The sequence below is a fragment of the Erpetoichthys calabaricus genome, chromosome 8, assembly GCF_900747795.2.
Source record: "Erpetoichthys calabaricus chromosome 8, fErpCal1.3, whole genome shotgun sequence".
Lineage (NCBI taxonomy): Eukaryota > Metazoa > Chordata > Cladistia > Polypteriformes > Polypteridae > Erpetoichthys > Erpetoichthys calabaricus.
This window is the reverse complement of record NC_041401.2, coordinates 74,254,205-74,277,801: the sequence shown is the minus strand read 5'-3', so window position 1 is coordinate 74,277,801 and position 23,597 is coordinate 74,254,205. Positions and strand designations below refer to the sequence as shown.

Genomic DNA, 23,597 nt, shown 5'->3' with positions numbered 1-23,597 from the left:
TAAATCTTTCTAACTAAGGTAAGGACTCATTTTTTTTGCATGCTCATTAAATATTAAACCTTATAAAAAATGTTAGAAGATACTGTTATGAAGGTGCGGCTGACGTTCCTACACTGTGCTGGATGTATATTTTTTAGATGACATAACACTAGATGGTCCTGATGCAGCAGTGTCTCTCCTCTCTTCTGGGTCAGAAGAGCCATGTCACTGTGGACAAGGCCATACAATGTTAAATGTTGGGGGGTCCTTACCTTCTTCAGCCCTCAACACTCAGTTTCTTCAAGGAACATAGAGGTTAGAAAATTGTACCTGTAAGGTAGGAAATTCAAAGGCATATCCACCCATTTTTGAACTTGCTTAATAGCTCATTTGATGAAGAGTGGGAACCAAACATAGTCAGAACATTAGCCTGCATTAGGGGACACTCATGTAACACATTCAGTTAGTCATATGAGGCCAATTATAGCTGCCAATTAACAAAGATGTTAAGGACTTGGGGTTTGGGGTCAGGGGAAGAGGAGAATGGGGTACCTGTAGAAAAACAAATGAAAAGAAAATTTACAAACCTCACCCAGAGAGCACAGGATTTGGACTGAAGAATCAACATTTCAGCTCTACCAAGGGAAAAAATAGCTATACATTTAAAGGTTTCTGTTTAGCAAAACACTAGTAATAGTTCCCCTCTCCGTATTTGCTCCCAAGATGTCTTTAATTAATTACAGGAGAGGACTCAATAAGATCACTAAAGGGCAGTATAGGGGCACAGGCCAATGTCAAATCGATGTTTGTTGTTTGTTAACACATTTCTACTCAGAAAAACATGCTCTATCTTCCACAGATGCTGGATTAATCTGACATTTGGAAACTAGGAAGCCCACTACTCTAAGATTAACTGTCATATTCCTGGAACCATTCAAGCATGTTAATAATCTTGTGATACTGAGCATCATACTAACTGGAAAGCTCATTTGCAGAGTACTATGATCACAAAGGGAAATACTTGATCGACCAAGGTGATCACATATTGTGTATGCATTCAACTGTTTTCCTTAAAAATGCACACCATGGAATATCATCACCATCACCACCACCACCACCAGACTACATCAACGACAACCAGCAGGATGGATCCACAGATTCATAAGGTTTCCTCATTTACAGGTATTAATAGGATCTTTCACACCATACAATGTTTTTTGTTCAATTTTCTAACGTTCTCCACCTGGATGTGCTGGCTGCAAGAGACTGTTTGGATATTTGGCTTCCATATCCTATCACCGACAAGATAAAATGACGTGTACCTCATCCACTATGACTATTTTGCTCAGTTTTGATGGTTAATGTTAGAAAAGTTGTTACTGTGCACAGACCGTTTCAGTTTTATTTGGCTCCTTTAATCAATCATCTGTTTTGTTCAAAGGACAACAAATGGACTGGTATTTATTTTTAAGTGTTGGCCCAGACTACTGTGGGTGAAAATTCTAAGAGGATTCTTTTCATGATAAGCTCACTCTGTTATGATTGTGAGGTTTTTGGAAGGTGCCGATTGCATTTCTGTAAATGTTTTGTGTTTTCTTTTTCATTTTGTGATTATTGAACCAGATTCTGTTTAAGTTTTTGGCCCATCATGTCGTTTCTCATTTTTTACCATGGCCTCTCTATTGTAGGTGCTGATATTCGAAGGGTCATGGCCATGTTGTTATGAGCTATAAACTCCCATTGTTATCATATCATGACCAAAATTCTCAGAATGCAACACTTTCAATCCAATGATTTTTAAAATGGATAAATAATGGGGTATTTTGATCTTGTTTGAGTTCTTGGTTTTTGTCCTGAGCCCTTTCTTTTGATTTGTAATTATCATTAATCTCTGTATTTCTCAGCTTTCTTTTCTGTATTCCATGTGGTAGCGTTTTGTGCCACCACATCCTGATCAAGGTAATTTCCAGTCACCTGTGATGCATGAATTAAGGCAGATACCCCAGCTGTCCACAAGATCTGTTGTACTGAGTCCTCTAGGATAAATCCTGGAAACAATGATGGCAAACATTTTGTTAGTTAGAATGCCAGTGGGGGCTGGACAGTCTTTTGGCCTTGGAGCCCCTGCAGATTTTTTTCCTCCATCTTATCTAAAGTTTGTTTATTTTTTTAATTTTTTTTTTATTGGTGTCAATATAGCAAAATCTTGGGTCGTTTACTTGTGAGCACCACCATTTTCTCATTGAATTCAACGGCTGCAGCTATATTAATTGAGGGTCCAACTATTGGATTGCAGTATTTTCTCACTTGGGTTACTTGACCTTAGTCAGATAAACTTCCCCCAATCTTAATCTTAACCAAAGTGTAAGCAGGTGTTATCATTGATGTACAATATAAAGTGACAACCTCCTCAATGGAATGGAGATCCAGAGGTCAGCAGCTACAGTTTATTGAATGGGTCCCATTGCTGGTCATGTGACTTGCCGACATTGCAATATGTGACTTCTTCACATTGCCACTATAAAATATTAATGGATAAAATATTTAAAAAAAGAAAGAAAGAAATTATTATTCTACATAATTTTGATGTCAAAACTACAATAATCAAGTTTTGAACTATTTGTCTTTAACTTTTTGACTGATTTTTGTTTCAAAATCCAGATTAGATGATTTTGATTTTCTCAAGTTTATTTTGGAAAGTAACCCCAATTAACTTGGTTAACCTCTTAATCTTGTATATTCATTTGTGGGAAATTTGACTTAATCATTAAGTCTTCAGACTGCCATTGTCCTTCTTGTGTTTAATCTATACATATTAATAAAAGGCAAAGCCCTCACTGACTCACTGACTGACTGACTGACTGACTCATCACTAATTCTCGAACTTCCCGTGTAGGTGGAAGGCTGAAATTTGTCAAGCTCATTCCTTACAGCTTACTTACAAAAGTTAGGCAGGTTTCATTTCGAAATTCTACGCGTAATGGTCATAACTGGAACATGTTTTTTGTCCATATACTCTAATGGAGGAGGCGGAGTCACGTATCGCGTCATCACGCCTCCTACGTAATCGCGTGAACTAAAAACAAGGAAGAGACTTACAGCACGAGTCAAACGCGGGAACGAAGGTAAATGACGTTAATTTTTGAGTGTCTTTTAATACTGTGTAAGCATACATATTAACACATGTGCAATTAAACGTGTGCATTTATGGGGTGATTTCTCAGGCTTAAAAGCTCGCCTTTTATCAAACGCGGGAACAAAGGTAAATGACGTTGTTCACTGTCTTTTAATACTGTGTAAGCATACATATTAACACATGTGCAATTAAACGTGTGCATTTACGGGGTGATTTCTCAGGCTTAAAAGCTCGCCTTTTACTAAAAAGGTAAATGCAAAACTATTTTCAATCATTCTATGATCTGCAGTGAGTGTGTACGCCTGATGAGCCAAGAATAAGGGGGAAAGACGTGTCGCGTACTCTTTGCATTATTTGACAGTAAACTATTTTCAATCATTCTATGATCTGCTTCTCACAACTGAAGGCACCGTGGCTGATGTTACCTCACTTGCTGGCCAACCATAAGCGTTACCTGGTAGGTAACCAGCCACTCACTTCACTCCCTTACGGGAATCGAACCTCGGACGTCAGCACTACAGGCAAAGCCCCTAAAATTGCGCCACGGCGTGTGGTTCGTTTATTTGACAACATGTAGATCGGGGTAATTACATTCCGCGCCACGGCGTGTGGTTCGTTTATTTGACAACATGTAGATCGGGGTAATTACATTCACGGCATTCGTAGTCTAATTCACAATCTGATTGTATGGGTGGTTACCTACCAGGTAACGCTTATAGTTGGCCACCAAGTCAGGTCAAAGTGATCACTCAAGTGAAGGCAGCTTCACAAAAAAACAGATCCTTAACAAACTGTTATTAGTATATTTTCCCTCAATTTAAAAAGGTTTTCTTTTTTTCTTAATAAAAATTTAAAAGTGGTACTTCGCCGGTGCGAAGTGCGTGGATTTGACCGACTGACACATACAGACATATTGATGAGTGCAGGTACTTCGGAAAGAAAGCACCGTGTAAACCTAAAGTTTAAATTAAGTTCATAGACCTACAAAAGGTTGCCATTCATTTGAGGCAAGATTGCTTTTCTTCTGTACAACTATACGTTGCATTCTCAAGAGTGTGCTTGCACGGCTTCGGATATAGATATATATATATATATATATGTATGTATGTCTATATATAAATATGTAAGCTTATAAGTACTGCCTTACTTCTCTTTAAGAAAGGAAGATGTAATGATACTTGATTTAAACGATTCCATGTCTTCCTGGGTTTGCTTAGCTTATTGTCAATATCTTTACACCTTTTTTTAAGACTTATTGACTGAAACGGGCTTTCACGAAAAAAGTGTATATGTATATGTATATGTATATATATGTTTATGTGTGTGTGTGTGTGTATATTATATATATAAAAGACAGCAACACTCATAACAATGACAACACAATTACATTGACAATCATGTTACGTTATTTTTAAAATGTTTCCTTTTTTTTTTCATAACCTCTTTAACACACTACTTCTCCGCTGCAAAGCGCGGGTATTTTGCTATATATATATATATATATATGTAGATATGTGTATATATATATATATATATATATATATATATATATATATATATATGTAGATATGTGTATATATATATATATGTGTAGATATGTAGATATGTAAATATATATGTATATATGTGTCTGTGTGTGTGTGTGTATATATATATATATATATATATATATATATATATATATATATATATGTGTGTATGTATGTATGTGTGTATATATATATGTGTATGTATGTGTATATGTATATATGTATATGTGTGTGTATGTACTGTATGTGTGTATATATATATGTAATATCTGTATATATATATATGTATATATATGTATATGTAGATATGTGTATATGTAGATATGTATATATGTATATGTATATTTATGTTTATGTGTGTGTATATTTTATATATATATATAAGACAGCAACACTCATAACAATAACAACATAATTACATTGACAATCATGTTACGTTATTTTTAAAATGTTTCCTTTTCTTTTTCATAACCTCTGTAACACACTACTTCTCCGCTGCGAAGCGCGGGTATTTTGCTAGTTATTTATATAACCCCAGTTTACTCTCCACCTCCAAAGGTCTGCAAGTGAGGTCAATTAGCAACTCCCTATTTCCCTGTTAGTCTCTGTATATGGCTGTGATAAACCCAGTACTGTAGTTACATTGAATTCAGAAAGTTCACTTTTTCACATTGTATTATGCTGCATCCTTGTGCTAAAATCATTTAAGCGTTAGAAATTTTTGCAAATGTATTAAAAATGAAAAATTGAAATATTACATTGACACAAATATTCAGCCCTTTGCTATGACACTTGAAATTTGACTGAGGTGCATTCCATGCGTGATCATCATTGAGCTAATTCTACACCTTGTTTGGAGTCCATCAGTGGTCAATGTATTCATCAGACATGATTAGAAAGGTATGCACTCTATAGAAGGTTCCACAGTTGACACTGTGTATCACAGCAAAAACCAAGCCTTGAGGTTGAAGTAATTAACTATAGAACTTACAGACAGAATTGTGTTGATACATAGAACTGGGGAAGGCTATAAAAATTCCTGCAGCATTGAAGATTCCCAAGGGCAAAGTTGCTTTCATAATTCTTAAATGGAAGAAGTTTGGAACAACCATGACTCTTCTTAGAACTGGCCTATACTAAGCAATTGTGGGAGAAAGGCCTTGGTAAAAGAGGTGACCAAGAACCTGATGGACACTCTGAGTGAGGTCCAGAGAACCTGTGATGAGATGAAACTTCTAGAAAGACAACCATCACTGCAACACTCTACTAATCTGAACTTTGACAGAATGGCCAGATAGAAGACACATGGAAGCCCACTTGAAATTTACAAAAAGGCACCTAAAGGCCTCTCAGACAGTGAGAAACAAGATTCTCTGTTCTGATGAAAAAAAAAAAGATTAGTATCATGTCTGGAGGAAATAAGGCACCAGGCACCATTCATCACCTGTACAATATTATTCAAGTGGTGAAGCATAGTGGTGTCAGCATCATGCTGTGGGGTTGTTTTTCGGCAGCAGGAATGGGCAGACTACACAGGGTTGAGGGTAAAGCTGAACAGAGCAAAACATAGATATCCTTACTGAAAACTTGTTCCAGAGTGCTCTAGACCTCAAACTGGGTTTAAGGTTCACCTTCCAACAGGACAACGACCCTAAGGACAAAGCAAAGACAACACAAGATTAGCTTAGGGTTAATCCTGGAAATGTCCTTGAATTGCTCAGCCAAAGGCCAGACTTGAACCCAATTGAACATCTCTGGTAAGACCTGAAAATAGTTATCCACTGATGATCTCCATCCAACCTGACAAATTTGAGAGGATCTGCAGGGAAAAATGGCAGAAAATCCAGCTGTGTCAAACTTGACGCATTATACCTAAGAAGACTACAGGCCGTAATTGCTGCCAAAGATGCTTCAGCAAGTACTGAGTAAAGGGGCCTGAATACTTGTCAATGTGATATATCACCTTATTTTTAAAACATTTGCAAAAATTCCTAAAATCTTGTTTTCAGTTTGTCACAGTTATATTTAGTGTTTCTTAATGTGTGGAAAAATAGATTTTAAATGATTTTAGCACAAGGCTGAAACATAGCAAAATGTGAAAGGCTCTGAATAGTTGCTGAATCCACTGTGTGTGGGTGTTTGTGTGTGTGTGTGTTAACCAAAAGGAGGCACCACTGAGCCCCAAACCTCAAAAAACAGCAATGCCTAACACAATTCTGGGCTTAAATTAAAGATACTCACCCATCACACCTTCTCAATAAACACCCACGCAAAGATCAGTCACAAATGCACAATACAATTTTTTTCTCCTTCCTTTTCCCAAAAGTGTTGCCCGCTGCCTCCTGACTCTGACTTCCTGATGTGAGGCCAAGGAGTTCCTCCGCTGACAGAGCCTTCTAACAGACACGGGGAGAGCATGCAAACTCCATGCAGGGAGGACCGGGAAGCAGCAGCGCTACCACTGCGCCACCGTATTCATATACACTGTATATAATGTATATTTTTATACACTAGCCCTTTACCTACACTGTTAATTGATACTGTATATTGTACCATCTTTATAGCATATGACTATAAATCAAAGGACATATAAATGCATACAAAACTTTTCACTAAAAATTAGCTGCTGGTTTATGTATGTTATTATTGTTTAAAATATTTAATTTAATTCATTGCCTCTCCTGGACAGGGATTAAATCAGACAGTCTTCCTACAGTTGCAATCAGCAAGCTTGTTTCAACTGCATTTCTACAGACTGACCTAACAGTCATCTTTGTTGTTTTTCAGTTCCTGGCCATCACCACAATATAATCCAGATAACTGCTCTATACCATTCTGTTCTCCCCTACAATCATAAGAAGCAAAAATAAAGTAAATAAATTAATAAAATAGTGGTCGGTGCTCCCACACAGGGTAAAAAAGCCTATGCCTACAAGTTTTTGATTCTGCAAAAGCACTCTACTCTGAATTGATTCACACCAAAACACGGCAGGAAAATTGATTTTTTCTTTCTTCACCAGTTTCTGTGAACAGTTAAATTAAATTGCTCCTGTGTTAACATAACCTCGCTTTTTCCTTTGTTTTTTGTTTTTTTAAGTGCCTTAGTGTAAACACTTCTATAGTTTTGTATTGATTTCCAAAAAAAAAAGCCGTTTGATTGCTCCTGAGCTGTGGAAGCTAGAGAGAGTGGTCCTATGACTGATGAAAACACAGAGTGGGAGTTTGTGAACCACACACTACAATACCATATACCTTTCACTTCAGTAAATGACAAATTAGAATTTTTGCAAATTGGATTCTGCTGCACAAGTACAAAACTGACTGAATAAACAATCTAGATAATATTGAGAAAGGGGCAACAGTCCATCATTAGGGGCATCAGTCCATCATTAGGCAAAATCATGCATAGTCCCACATTAATTAATCTCCACATCACCGAAATACGGGAAGAACCCAAAGGGCACAGAAAATGGGGAGATTGTTCAAACTCCACTCATACATTGGCCATACACAGAATGGAACCCAGGTACTAGGAATTGTGAGGCAGCAATTATACGACTGTGCAATCAGAAATTTGGGTAATTCTTTTATATAAAGCATTGTACGCTGAGGAGTTCAAACTTAAAATGCACAAAATAACGAACACTACAAGATGTAACATACTGTATTATGTTAAGCTATCACCCCTTTAACACCCAGAAGAAAAAGCAAGAAGCTGCCAAAACAGTTCATTTTTTGAGAGTGTGTGTCATATGTGTGCCCTTGTAGTTCTAGTCTTCAGCACATCGCCCATGATTATTAACCTGGTATTAAAAGATATCACTGCAATTATCTTCCCTAAATTTGCTGCAAGCTCTCCTTGATGAGCAGCCCAGCATTTCTCTTTCAAGGGCAAGTAATTAACATCTAATTAGCAGAGTGCAGTTTAATGCAATGAAGTAATGTCAACCCAAAAGCCAGCAAAGGTGTCAGCTTCACAGAGGAAATGAGACGATGTCGCATCTGGGCAAGTGAAATATCTCATCAGGCTTTATGATAAAACCCAGCAGCAAGCAGGTGAGGCCAAAGGTCACCTGTATCAGCTTTACAGAGACAGCAAGAAAGAAAGAGCATTTACTTTTTAAGAATACTACAAATAAAAATACAGATACTATATTATAACATGACCCCAAGATACTTGAACTCCTCCACTTGAGGCAGGATCTCGCTCCCAACCCTGAGAGGGCACTCCACCCTTTTCCGGCTGAGGACCATGGTCTCGGATTTGGAGGTGCTGATCTTACCTCTTACCTCTTACCTCTTACCTCTTACCTCTTACCTCTTACCTCTTACCTCTTACCTCTTACCTCTTACCTCTTACCTCTTACCTCTTACCTCTTACCTCTTACCTCTTACCTCTTACCTCTTACCTCTTACCTCTTACCTCTTACCTCTTACCTCTTACCTCTTACCTCTTACCTCTTACCTCTTACCTCTTACCTCTTACCTCTTACCTCTTACCTCTTACCTCTTACCTCTTACCTCTTACCTCTTACCTCTTACCTCTTACCTCTTACCTCTTACCTCTTACCTCTTACCTCTTACCTCTTACCTCTTACCTCTTACCTCTTACCTCTTACCTCTTACCTCTTACCTCTTACCTCTTACCTCTTACCTCTTACCTCTTACCTCTTACCTCTTACCTCTTACCTCTTACCTCTTACCTCTTACCTCTTACCTCTTACCTCTTACCTCTTACCTCTTACCTCTTACCTCTTACCTCTTACCTCTTACCTCTTACCTCTTACCTCTTACCTCTTACCTCTTACCTCTTACCTCTTACCTCTTACCTCTTACCTCTTACCTCTTACCTCTTACCTCTTACCTCTTACCTCTTACCTCTTACCTCTTACCTCTTACCTCTTACCTCTTACCTCTTACCTCTTACCTCTTACCTCTTACCTCTTACCTCTTACCTCTTACCTCTTACCTCTTACCTCTTACCTCTTACCTCTTACCTCTTACCTCTTACCTCTTACCTCTTACCTCTTACCTCTTACCTCTTACCTCTTACCTCTTACCTCTTACCTCTTACCTCTTACCTCTTACCTCTTACCTCTTACCTCTTACCTCTTACCTCTTACCTCTTACCTCTTACCTCTTACCTCTTACCTCTTACCTCTTACCTCTTACCTCTTACCTCTTACCTCTTACCTCTTACCTCTTACCTCTTACCTCTTACCTCTTACCTCTTACCTCTTACCTCTTACCTCTTACCTCTTACCTCTTACCTCTTACCTCTTACCTCTTACCTCTTACCTCTTACCTCTTACCTCTTACCTCTTACCTCTTACCTCTTACCTCTTACCTCTTACCTCTTACCTCTTACCTCTTACCTCTTACCTCTTACCTCTTACCTCTTACCTCTTACCTCTTACCTCTTACCTCTTACCTCTTACCTCTTACCTCTTACCTCTTACCTCTTACCTCTTACCTCTTACCTCTTACCTCTTACCTCTTACCTCTTACCTCTTACCTCTTACCTCTTACCTCTTACCTCTTACCTCTTACCTCTTACCTCTTACCTCTTACCTCTTACCTCTTACCTCTTACCTCTTACCTCTTACCTCTTACCTCTTACCTCTTACCTCTTACCTCTTACCTCTTACCTCTTACCTCTTACCTCTTACCTCTTACCTCTTACCTCTTACCTCTTACCTCTTACCTCTTACCTCTTACCTCTTACCTCTTACCTCTTACCTCTTACCTCTTACCTCTTACCTCTTACCTCTTACCTCTTACCTCTTACCTCTTACCTCTTACCTCTTACCTCTTACCTCTTACCTCTTACCTCTTACCTCTTACCTCTTACCTCTTACCTCTTACCTCTTACCTCTTACCTCTTACCTCTTACCTCTTACCTCTTACCTCTTACCTCTTACCTCTTACCTCTTACCTCTTACCTCTTACCTCTTACCTCTTACCTCTTACCTCTTACCTCTTACCTCTTACCTCTTACCTCTTACCTCTTACCTCTTACCTCTTACCTCTTACCTCTTACCTCTTACCTCTTACCTCTTACCTCTTACCTCTTACCTCTTACCTCTTACCTCTTACCTCTTACCTCTTACCTCTTACCTCTTACCTCTTACCTCTTACCTCTTACCTCTTACCTCTTACCTCTTACCTCTTACCTCTTACCTCTTACCTCTTACCTCTTACCTCTTACCTCTTACCTCTTACCTCTTACCTCTTACCTCTTACCTCTTACCTCTTACCTCTTACCTCTTACCTCTTACCTCTTACCTCTTACCTCTTACCTCTTACCTCTTACCTCTTACCTCTTACCTCTTACCTCTTACCTCTTACCTCTTACCTCTTACCTCTTACCTCTTACCTCTTACCTCTTACCTCTTACCTCTTACCTCTTACCTCTTACCTCTTACCTCTTACCTCTTACCTCTTACCTCTTACCTCTTACCTCTTACCTCTTACCTCTTACCTCTTACCTCTTACCTCTTACCTCTTACCTCTTACCTCTTACCTCTTACCTCTTACCTGCTGGTCCTGCTGGTCCTGCTGGTCCTGCTGGTCCTGCTGGTCCTGCTGGTCCTGCTGGTCCTGCTGGTCCTGCTGGTCCTGCTGGTCCTGCTGGTCCTCCTCATCCTCAGGAATTGTCAGGAACTGCCTCCTCCTGGATTTGAACCTGTGGGGTGATATTACATGATTACAGTCAACTTGCACTTACCTCTACACCATCTGTCTTGGTGTTGCAACCCCAATGGAAATTTTGGTTTTTCTCCAGTTCCTTGTTATTTTCATAGAAACACATACAATTTTAAAAATATGCTTCTTATACAGCCCAGAATCAAAAACCAACACTGTTGAAATTGCAAATGTCAAAACATTAGTTTATATTTATTTCCTTACTTGTAAATTTGTAAACTTTTCTGGTTCACTCCATTTATATGCGCCCCAAATAACAATGGGCAATACCTGTGGAGAAATAATTATGTACATTTAATTTAGAGAACGAGAATGTTTTCATAATAATAGACAGGAATACATCATGGCTAGGATTTGATCCCAAAACTTTTCTTTTCAGGGCAGATGTGCTAACCACTACACCACAGATTGCTTGTGATTTTTCTCACAGAAAAAACTTTACTACTTGTTTACAATCACATGGTAGCCTCCACGTGTTCCTACAAAATAATTACATATAAGTTTTACAACTTATTATATTTATGAGTTACGATTAAATTATTATCTTCAATCTCAGTATAATGATCTTTGTTCCCATTATACATTATAACATACAGTAGCACTTGAGAAAGATGGAGCTGACCTGTTTGAACGGTAGCATAGTGGATAGGGTGCATGTCTATGAACCAACACCTCTGAGTTCAAATCCAACGAATGACCAACAATTTTTCTTTCCTAAAATTAAATTAAATTAAATTCTTAATATTTTCATTCCTCCATTAAAATCCTTTTTTGGTTTTCTGTGTCTCATTTGATTATGTTTTGTTTACCAGTCAAACGCTTAGTCTTAAAATAGCATAGAGGAAAGGGAGAACAGTTGGTGAATGGTGAACCAGGGTAAAGCAAGTTATATTTATAGTTTACATAAAAGGTAAACACATTTTACAGTAAAAGTCTGGAACCATTCATGTCTGTTTGGCCACATAAATTATTTTACTTTTAACACAAAATGTTTGTAAAATCCTCTTGGAATGCCTTACCCATTCTACTTATCCTCAACTCTTATGTGTTCACAGGCATCCTCCATTTCTTGAAGAAGGGACGCCTGCTGATGAGGACTCTGATCACACACCTTCCAATGCCATGAGGAAAATAATTCATCATTTACGTTCAGAAAGGGAGAATATAGTGGAAAGATGTAAAATAGGGAAGGTTGGGTGTTCCAGGAACCTGTGGAGTGTATCTGTTGTCTCTACTTACCCTCCACTTCTCCTCCACACCTCAGGAATTGACTCCTCCTGGGCTTGAACCTGTGGGATGAGATTGCAAGAATCTCTGAGACAAAACTACCACTTCCCTCCATACCACCTGTCCTGGTGTGACAATCCCTCTTGATTTTTAACTCTTACTCCATTAAGTATATTTAATGTCATCTGTACACAAGCACGCTGAACACATATGAAAGTACATATTTCATTTCACAGTTTAAAGTTTGCAGTTTAATAAGAGTCCAAGATCACAAACAGTCTCTTTAATATCCAAATGATAAAAAACTGCTCTTTACATACATAGTGCCCAAACGATTGCAATCATATTTACATGCTGACATTGCTCCACATATAACAATAGTCACGTCCTGATAGAATATGGCCCCATCCTCTGACAATATAGACATAACAAATATGTCCTAAAAAAGAAACAAATTTTGACCTGGCTGGGAATTGAACCCATTGCTATTACTTTAAGGGCAGCTATGCTAACCACTACACCATATCTTGGTGTGGGTTTTTCCTTGGACAGCTCACACCTTCCTATTTTTGTCAATGAAAAAATGACTTCCATCTGCCCTCAAACAGACTGAAAGTGAGGTAAGAACTCCACACAAATATGAGACAAATATGAAACAATTATCTGCCACACCAATCTACTGTATTTCTTTGATCAAATATCACAGTCTAATGTACTGTAACAACTGACACAGAAACAAAGGCCAGTTATGGTAGTGTAGTGGATAGCATACACGCCTATCCACTGGGAAGTGTAAGTTCAATTCCCATTCATGACAGGCCAAATTTTCTTAAATAAAAAATGTTCTTAATTACACCTGTCATTACTCCATGCCACTTCTTGTGGGGTTTTCCATGACTATCACAATATTTCTTATGGACAGTCCTCTTGCATGAGAATTTTCATGAAATGGGCAGACTATGCACAATACTACAGTGTTCTTGAAATCTATGTGATCTGCAATACATTTTATGTAACCTGAGCCATTTCTGTGAAAGTCATTTTTGCCAGCATCACACCATATTTGCCTATTTTTTGTACTGACAATTTCAATTTTACAGGTAAATCCTCAATTACAAAATAGTTCATATATTTTATCTCTTACTAGTGAAAAACCAAAGCTATTTGCACAATTATAAACATAATAATGAGCTTGAATGCTTTTAATTTTTGAGGTGTGCAATTGCATCACTTTAACACTAGAACCACCACACTATTTTCCAGTTCTATAACTACCAAGCCTACACCAATGGGAATCTGATTCCTTTTGTTCTCACTAACGGCCCATCAGCTTGGCATCCCCATAGCACATCCCTGCTATCCTGCACCCTAAAGCCATAGACAGCCTAATGTTATATGGTGTGTGCTTTTCTAGGCACACACCATATCTTGCTCATATAAATTTTCACTTACATGTTAACATGCATTTTTACTCAAAAGCAAACATATGTAACTTCAGGATTGTGCAGCCGTGGGACAAACAAACATCTTTTAGATGATCACACCAGAATAATAGGCAATGCCTGATAACAAAGAACAATACAGATTTACTACAGAAATTGATAGATACTTCAAAAACAAAATGGCATATACATATATCATGCCCAGGAACTGAACCCACAACTTCCCCTTTAAGGGCTGGTATGTTAACCACTACACCACCACTTCTTATTATTTTTTTGGAACAAATATCACACCTTTCAATGTCTTCAGAGTTACACACTGGGCAAAATAAAATTATACTATAGTTTGTACAGTAATTCCACATATGAGGTCCACCTCTACATTTATCTTCCACCTCAATCCCTTGATCTTCTTCAAATCATACAGTATGATGTACAGTATCAATTGAGAATGACCTCCTGACCAGGTTTGGTGGTAGCATAGTGGATAGCATACATGCCCATCAATCAAAAGGCCTGAGTTCAATTCCCATCTATGACCTTAAATGTTTCCTCTAAGAAAAATAAAATGATATATTTGTCAATAATGTACACTGCTGCTTGTCAGTTTTTCAATGATGCACACTTTGCTGCATATGCTTTACTTGTGTCAACAACAAAGTGATTCTAATTATTTCACTTAAGACTTACATATTCGACATTTATATCTAAACTCTTGCTATTCAAAGCGAGAGGCTAAAAAACACAATCTCAATAACATCTCTCACACTTCAAAAAGAAGATGGGTGCAAAACAGATTGTTTTCCTACTGCCACCTTATACTTGCTTTACAAGTACAATAGGTGCATACAATACAGATAAGGAGGATTATTTCAGAAATATTAAAAAAAAACCTTGCTATCTTTGACATGAATTGAACCCTTTGCTTTTCTTTTAATGGCCAGATTTCCTAACCACTACAACACAGTTTCTGAAGTTATTCCACATGAGATCCACTTCTACATTGATCTTCCACCTCAATCTCTTGATCTTTGTTTCAGTCATACAGTATAATGTACAGTAGCAACTGAGAATGACCTACTGACTAGGTCTGGAGGTAGCATAGTGGATAGTATACATGCCCATCAACCAAGGGGCCCGAGTTCAATTCCCATTTATGACCTTAAATATTTTCTCTAAGAAAAATAAACAATAAATTTGTATATAATTGTCAATATTGTATGCTACTGCTTGTCAGGTTTTCAATGATGCACATTTTGCTACATATTCTTTACTTAAGTCAACAACAAAGTGATTGTACTTATTTCACTAAAGACTTAAATATTCAACATTTATATCTAAAGTCTTGCTATTCAAAGTGAGAGGCTAAATAAACGCATTCTCTATAACATCTCTGACTAAAAGTTCTATAAACTAGAAACCTCTTGAGCCGGTAGAAGATGGAAGACAGTAGTCACCAAACAGGGTCTATTAAATTCATGTCATTATATTTCCTCAATATTTAAAAAGCTCAGACTTGCACTTGAATTGATACAGTTACCAGGATGAAATGCATTTGTGTGATAATACATACAGTACAGTACAGTGGCTCTGCGGCTTCATTCACAATCATTTACAGTTCTTTCTCACTTTTTATATTTATTTTCTGAAACTACAGCTCATCTTATACAAACTCTGTACACAATAGCCAAAAACACTCACACAACCCAAGACATGTCACACACCTGACAACAAAGTACACACTACTTTCAAAACTATTCTCTTCTTAAAAAAAGGTTATTTTTGCATCAGAACTGCACACGCAAACCATGACATGAATAGCTTGTCCTAAACATCAACTACACACTGATAGGATAAATGATAAACACTGCAATCCATTTTTCTATTCCAGTGTGCAGTGGCATTGTTGGCCAGTACCATACTTACTATTGCAATCTGTTGGTCAGGAGTAAAGACAGGCTGCCTCTCCCTCTTTCAGGGTCTTTTTGCAATTCTGAAAATACACACATTTACTCATCTTATTGTATTTCTTGTGTAATGTGCCATATCTCGATCTACATTTACCTTAAGTTTTGCTCTTCCGTTACTGTACCCATTTTAATTTTCAAAACATTACATGATACCAGCCACTGTGAAATGTGACACATGGCGCCACACACGTTGACCTGCTTCTCTCATGTTCAGGTCATGGTTGATGACATGGTCAACTAATGTTGCCTGTATCTCATTTCACACTGTTTATCTCCTTCAAAGAGCCCTTCCTCTTGCTCTGTCTATGAACCCCACCCCACACCACTTGCCTCCATAGTGCTACATAGGGTAGCAGGTAGTCACTGAAGCCTCTTCAGTTTCCTTTATATTCAGCTGACTACTCACGTGGAGTAACAATGTGGAAACTCATTGGCTGAGCCCTATCTGACAAGCGTGTCTAATTCATCCATTGTGTGCCTTTTCCCCTTATACCATACATGTACACTTCAAAGATACAATCTGTTGTGATAGTGGGGATGTAGCAGCAGCAGCCATAGCCTATTGGTCAAAATACTGTAAAAAATACTTGGCAATGTATGGTTTTCACTATTTCTCCATTAAATATATTCAATGGCATTTCTATATAAGCACACCACACATGTGACCACACATTCCATTTTACTGTTTACAGTTTGGGAACAGTCCAGGATCACAGCCAATCTATTTAAAATCCAAGTGATAAAAATCTATCAGTTACTTGATCTCCAAAGGATTACAATGATACTTTCACACAGACACCTCATACCTGCTCCTGCTGATAGATTAGGCCCCATCCACTGATAATATAGACAATAATAAATATAAACAGAAACAAGTTTTACATGGCAGGGAACTGAACCCATTACCACTGCTTTAAGGGCAGGTGCCCTACTCACTAGTCCAACTTTACAACTTTCAAAATTTTGTCAATCATTAAATGGCCTCCATATGCACCCAAATAGACTAAAAGTAAGGAAAGAACTCAACACAAATATGAGGTAAAGTTAAACAATTAGCTGTCACTTCAATCTCTTGTTCTTTATTCAAATTCAATTCCAATGTAAGACAGACAAATTTCTCTTTAATAACAAATGTCCACAAATGTATCTTCCATTAGTCCACACCAAGTCTGGTACTTTTTCCCATGATGCACACTTAGCTCTGTAAAAATCACTTGAATAAGCCTGATTCTATGTTCACAGCTCAATGACTTCCACAATCACAATGTGATTCTCGTTAGCTCAAAACAAAAGTAGACCATCCACATTTATCAGCATAATCATGATATTCACAGTGAGCAGCCACCAGAACCAATCATCAAGAATATCTCTTATAGTTCAAAAAGCATGTCTATGGACTATGATAAGAAACCAGAAAATCTGGAGAAAACCAACACAGGGAAAACATGCAAACTCCACAAAGGGCAAAGGGTATTTGAATCTCACCACTGAATGTATTTCAAAATCCCACTGTTACCAAAATAGCCTTCCTTTTCTTCTCTGCCTCTCTCCTCTCTCCTTCCTCTCAAACACTGTCGGTTGCCTCAATGGTGCTCCATTTCACACTGGATAGCATTGGTAGAGAAGTGTGGAGAAAAGATCTGCAGTGTTTGCTCAGTGGAGCTCTGTGTTAAGTTTGCTGATATCCAAACGTAAGAATTATCTAACTTAGCATTATGAAAATATAATATGAGAGTTGATCATGAAATTTGTGCTTAGAAATTGAACACTATGTGATGTGTTGAGCAGGAAGTGTTTAACGGATTAGTGCAGAGAGCAAACTGCTGGATGTGCGTTAACAGTTTTGTGCCACTGGCTTAGGAAAAAAAACACTGAGCTCTAACTATTGACAATTGTCTGCCAATATGCAGGACAAGTGAGTGTGCAAATAAGAACAACTGCAACATTCAAACAAACAGTTCAGGAAACAGCTACAGCCACGCAGAGACATCCAGCAAATAAAGAAAAAATATACTGTATGTGCAGTTTACATAAAAAGGAAACACATTTTAAGTTAAAAGTTATGCAGCGTTTACTGCCTGTTTGGCCACAGAATTAGTCCCATGAAAACTTATATTGACAAGCATGTTTACTTCATCCATTATGTGGCTTTACCCCATATACAGTTGTGCTTGAAAGTTTGTGAACCCTTTAGAAGTTTCTATATTTCTGCATAAATATGACCTAAAACATCATCAGCTTTTCACTCAAGTCCTAAAAGTAGATAAAGAGAAACCAGTTAAACAAATGAGACAAAATAATTACACTTGGTCATTTATTTATTGAGGAAAATGATCGAATATTACATATTTGTGAGTGGCAAAAGTATGTGAACCTCTAGGATTAGCAGTTAGTTTGAAGGTGAAATTCGAGTCAGGTGTTTTCAATCAATGGGATGACAATCAGGTGTGAGTGGGCACCCTGTGTTATTTAAAGAACAGGGATCTATCAAAGTCTGCTCTTCACAACACATGTTTGTGGAAGTGTATCATGGCACCAACAAAGGAGATTTCTGAGGACCTCAGAAGAAGAGTTGTTGATGCTCATCAGGCTGGAAAAGGTTACAAAACCATCTCTAAAGAGTTTGGACTCCTCCAATCCACAGTCAGACAGATTGTGTACAAATGGAGGAAATTCAAGACCATTGTTACCCTCCCCAGGAGTGGTCGACCAACAAAGATCACTCCAAGAGCAAGGCGTGTAATAGTCGTTGAGGTCACAAAGGACCCCAGGGTAACTTCTAAGCAACTGAAGGCTTCTCTCACATTGGCTAATGTTTATGTTCATGAGTCCACCATCAGGAGAACACTGAACAACAATGGTGTGCATGGCAGGGTTGCGAGGAAAAAGCCACTGCTCTCCAAAAAAACATTGCTGCTTGTCTGCAGTTTGCTAAAGATCACGTGGACAAACCAGAAGGCTATTGGAAGAATGTTTTGTGGACAGATGAGACCAAAATAGAACTTTTTGGTTTAAATGAAAGCGTTATGTTTGGAGAAAGGAAAACACTGCATTCCAGCACAAGAACCTTATCCCATCTGTGAAACATGGTGGTGGTAGTATCATGGTTTGGGCCTGTATTGCTGCATCTGGGCCAGGACGGCTTGCCTTCATTGATGGAACAATGAATTCTGAATTATATCAGAGAATTCTAAAGGAAAATGTCAGGACATCTGTCCATGAACTGAATCTCAAGAGAAGGTGGGTTATGCAGCAAGACAACGACCCTAAGCACACAAGTCGTTCTACGAAATAATGGTTAATAATGGCCAAGTCAAAGTCCTGACCTTAATCCAATTGAAATGTTGTGGAAGGACCTGAAGCGAGCAGTTAATGTGAGGAAACCCACCAACATCCCAGAGGTGAAGCTGTTCTGTACAGTGGAATGGGCTAAAATTCCTCCAAGCCGGTGTGCAGGACTGATCAACAGTTACTGGAAACGTTTAGTTGCAGTTATTGCTGCAAAAGGGGGTCACACCAGATACTGAAAGCAAAGGTTCACATACTTTTGCCACTCACAAATATGTAATATTCGATCATTTTCCTTAATAAATGAATGACCAAGTATAATATTTTTGTCTCATTTGTTTAACTGGTTTCTCTTTATCTACTTTTAGGACTTGAGTGAAAATCTGATGATGTTTTAGGTCACATTTATGCAGAATTATAGAAAATTCTAAAGGGTTCACAAACTTTCAAGCACAACTGTGTATGTGTATATATATATATATATATATATATATATATATATATATATATATATATGCATACTCTGATGGTGGACCAGAATCTCCTCGAAGCCGTCCGAAAGTCATTCTCCATGGCCTCCCCAAACTCCTCCCACGCCCGAGTTTTTGCCTCAGCAACCACCAAAGCCGCATTCCTCTTGGCCTGCCGGTACCTATCAGCTGCCTCCGGGGTCCCACAGGACAAAAGGGTCCTGTAGGACTCCTTCTTCAGCTTGACGGCATCCTTCACCGCCGGTGTCCACCAGCGGGTTCGGGGATTGCCGCCACGACAGGCACCGACCACCTTACGGCCACAGCTCCGGTCAGCTGCCTCAACAATAGAGGCACGGAACATGGCCCATTCGGACTCAATGTCCCCCACCTCCCTCGGGATGTGGTCGAAGTTCTGCCGGAGGTGGGAGTTGAAGCTACTTCTGACAGGGGGCTCTGCCAGACGTTCCCAGCAGACCCTCACAACACGTTTGGGCCTACCACGCCTGACCGGCATCCTCCCCCACCATCGAAGCCAACTCACCACCAGGTGGTGATCAGTTGACAGCTCCGCCCTTCTCTTCACCCGAGTGTCCAAGACATGTGGCCGCAAGTCCGACGACACGACCACAAAGTCGATCATCGAACTGAGGCCTAGGGTGTCCTGGTGCCAAGTGCACATATGAACACCCCTATGCTTGAACATGGTGTTCGTTATGGACAATCCGTGACGAGCACAGAAGTCCAATAACAAAACACCGCTCGGGTTCAGATCAGGGGGGCCATTCCTCCCAATCACGCCCTTCCAGGTCTCACTGTCATTGCCCACGTGAGCATTGAAGTCTCCCAGCAGAACGAGGGAGTCCCCAGAAGGTATGCCCTCTAGCACCCCCTCCAGGGACTCCAAAAAGGGTGGGTACTCCGAACTGCTGTTCGGTGCATACGCACAAACAACAGTTAGGACCCGTCCCCCCACCCGAAGGCGAAGGGAGGCTACCCTCTCGTCCACCGGGGTAAACCCCAATGTACAGGCTCCAAGTTGGGGGGCAATAAGTATAACCACACCTGCTCGGCGCCTCTCACCGGGGGCAACTCCAGAGTGGTAGAGAGTCCAGCCCCTCTCAAGGAGATTGGTTCCAGAGTCCAAGCTGTGCGTCGAGGTGAGTCCGACTATATCTAGCCGGAACCTCTCAACTTCGCGCACTAGCTCAGGCTCCTTCCCCTTCAGAGAGGTGACATTCCACGTCCCAAGAGCCAGTTTCTGTAGCCGAGGATCGGACCGCCAAGGTCCCCGCCTTCGGCCACCACCCAACTCACACTGCACCCGACCTCCTTGGTATATGGTGGGGATGGTGCGCTGCTGACCTCGACTCGGGATGTTGTGGGTCGGTGGGGGGAATACTTCGAAGACCTCCTCAATCCCATTAACATGCCTTCCAATGAGGAAGCAGAGCCTGGGGACTCAGAGGTGGGCTCCCCCATCTCTGGGACTGAGGTCACCGAGGTGGTCAAAAAACTCCTTGGTGGTAGGGCCCCGGGGGTGGATGAGATACGCCCGGAGTTCCTCAAGGCTCTGGATGTTGTAGGACTGTCTTGGCTGACACGCCTCTGCAACATCGCATGGACATCAGGGACAGTGCCTCTGGATTGGCAGACCGGGGTGGTGGTCCCCCTCTTTAAGAAGGGGGATCGGAGGGTGTGTTCCAACTACAGAGGGATCACACTCCTCAGCCTCCCTGGAAAAGTCTATTCAGGGGTCCTGGAGAGGAGGGTCCGTCGGATAGTCGAGCCTCGGATTCAGGAGGAACAGTGTGGTTTTCGTCCTGGTCGCGGAACAGTGGACCAGCTCTATACCCTTAGCAGGGTCCTGGAGGGTGCATGGGAGTTTGCCCAACCAGTCTACATGTGTTTTGTGGACTTAGAAAAGGCATTCGACCGTGTCCCTCGGGGAATCCTGTGGGGGGTACTCCGAGAGTATGGGGTACCAGCCCCCCTGATAAGGGTGTTCAGTCCCTGTACGATCGGTGCCAGAGCTTGGTCCGCATTGCCGGCAGTAAGTCGAACCCGTTTCCAGTGAGAGTTGGACTCCGCCAGGGCTGCCCTTTGTCACCGATTCTGTTCATATCTTTTATGGACAGAATTTCTAGGCGCAGCCAGGGTGTTGAGGGGGTCCAGTTTGGTGGGCTCAGGATTGGGTCACTGCTTTTTGCAGATGATGTTGTCCTGTTTGCTTCATCAGGCCGTGATCTTCAGCTCTCTCTGGATCGGTTCGCAGCCGAGTGTGAAGCGGCTGGGATGAGAATCAGCACCTCCAAATCCGAGACCATGGTCCTCAGCCGGAAAAGGGTGGAGTGCCCTCTCAGGGTTGGTAGCGAGATCCTGCCCCAAGTGGAGGAGTTCAAGTATCTCGGGGTCTTGTTCACGAGTGAGGGAAGAATGGAGCGTGAGATCGACAGGTGGATCGGTGCGGCATCCGCAGTAATGCGGGCATTGCATCGGTCTGTCGTGGTGAAAAAGGAGCTGAGCCGCAAGGCGAAGCTCTCAATTTACCAGTCGATCTATGTTCCTACCCTCACCTATGGTCATGAGCTATGGGTAGTGACCGAAAGAACGAGATCGCGAATACAAGCGGCTGAAATGAGTTTCCTCCGCAGGGTGTCTGGGCTTTCCCTTAAAGATAGGGTGAGAAGCTCAGTCATCCGGGAGGGGCTCAGAGTAGAGCCGCTGCTCCTCCGCATCGAGAGGAGTCAGATGAGGTGGCTCGGGCATCTGATCAGGATGCCTCTTGGACGCCTCCCTGGTGAGGTGTTCTGGGCACGTCCAACCGGGAGGAGGCCCCGGGGAAGACCCAAGACACGCTGGAGGGACTATGTCTCTCGACTGTCCTGGGAACGCCTTGGGATTCTCCCAGAAGAGCTAGAAGAAGTGGCCGGGGAGAGGGAAGTCTGGGCATCTCTGCTCAAGTTGCTGCCCCCGCGACCCGACCTCGGATAAGCAGGAGACAATGGATGGATGGATGGATGGATACTCTGATGGTACAACCTATGAAAAAAAACTTTCATTGTCAAACACAACAGTGGTGTGAGTCTCTTGTCTCTGCTTACCCTTCTCTGCTCTTCCAGGCCTCAAGGAGTGACTCCTCCTGGACTTGAACCTGTGGGATGAGATTGCATGAATCACTGAGAACCAACGACCACTTCCCTCTACACCACCTGACCTGGACACCATGATTTTCAAAATTTCTACATATCTATTACGTAAATTTAATGTCATTTGAAGAGAAGCACAACACACATCAAAGCACACACTACATGTCACAGTTTTCATGTCACATTTTGATAATAGTCCAGGATCACAGAGATTCTATTGAAAATCCAAGTGATGCAAATTTAGTCTTTAGTTACCTAGTGTTCAAAAGATTACAATGATATAATGAAACATCATACCTGCTCCACAAATAACAGCATGCAATTACTGATAGAAACAAGTTTTAACATCATGGATGGGAATTGACCCCATTAGCACTACTGTAAGGGCAGATATTCTACCCACTACACCATATCTCAATGCTGGTTTGGGTTGGGATATTTCACACATTTCTATTTTTTGTCAAAAACAGAAAAGCCTCTGTCTACCCTGAAACAGGCTGAAAGAGAGTTGAATAAGAACTTAATACAAATATGAGGTAAAGTTCAACAATTACAATCTTCCTCAATCTCTTCTTGTTCTTTGTTCAAATACCACAGTATCAACTGAGACTGTAACCCAGGCCAGGTATGGTAGTGTAGTGGGTAGGATACACGTCTCTCAACCAGGAAGTGTAAGTTCAATTCCCATCCACGACTGACAAA

The 23,597-nt window shown here is 40.5% G+C and overlaps 1 protein-coding gene across 1 annotated transcript in view; it reads right to left on the bottom strand.

Moving 5' to 3' along the window:
- Positions 1 to 1,863: 1,863 nt before the first annotated feature.
- Positions 1,864 to 23,597, bottom strand: part of LOC114656547 (piggyBac transposable element-derived protein 3-like) — a 92,473-nt gene continuing 70,739 nt past the window's right edge. Inside the window, exons 3-5 of the mRNA XM_051931240.1 lie at positions 12,589 to 12,638; positions 11,175 to 11,329; positions 1,864 to 2,027 (exon numbers count right to left, since the gene is read on the bottom strand). Coding sequence (XP_051787200.1) covers positions 1,864 to 2,027; positions 11,175 to 11,329; positions 12,589 to 12,638 — 369 coding nt within the window. The remainder of the gene's footprint in view (positions 2,028 to 11,174; positions 11,330 to 12,588; positions 12,639 to 23,597) is intronic.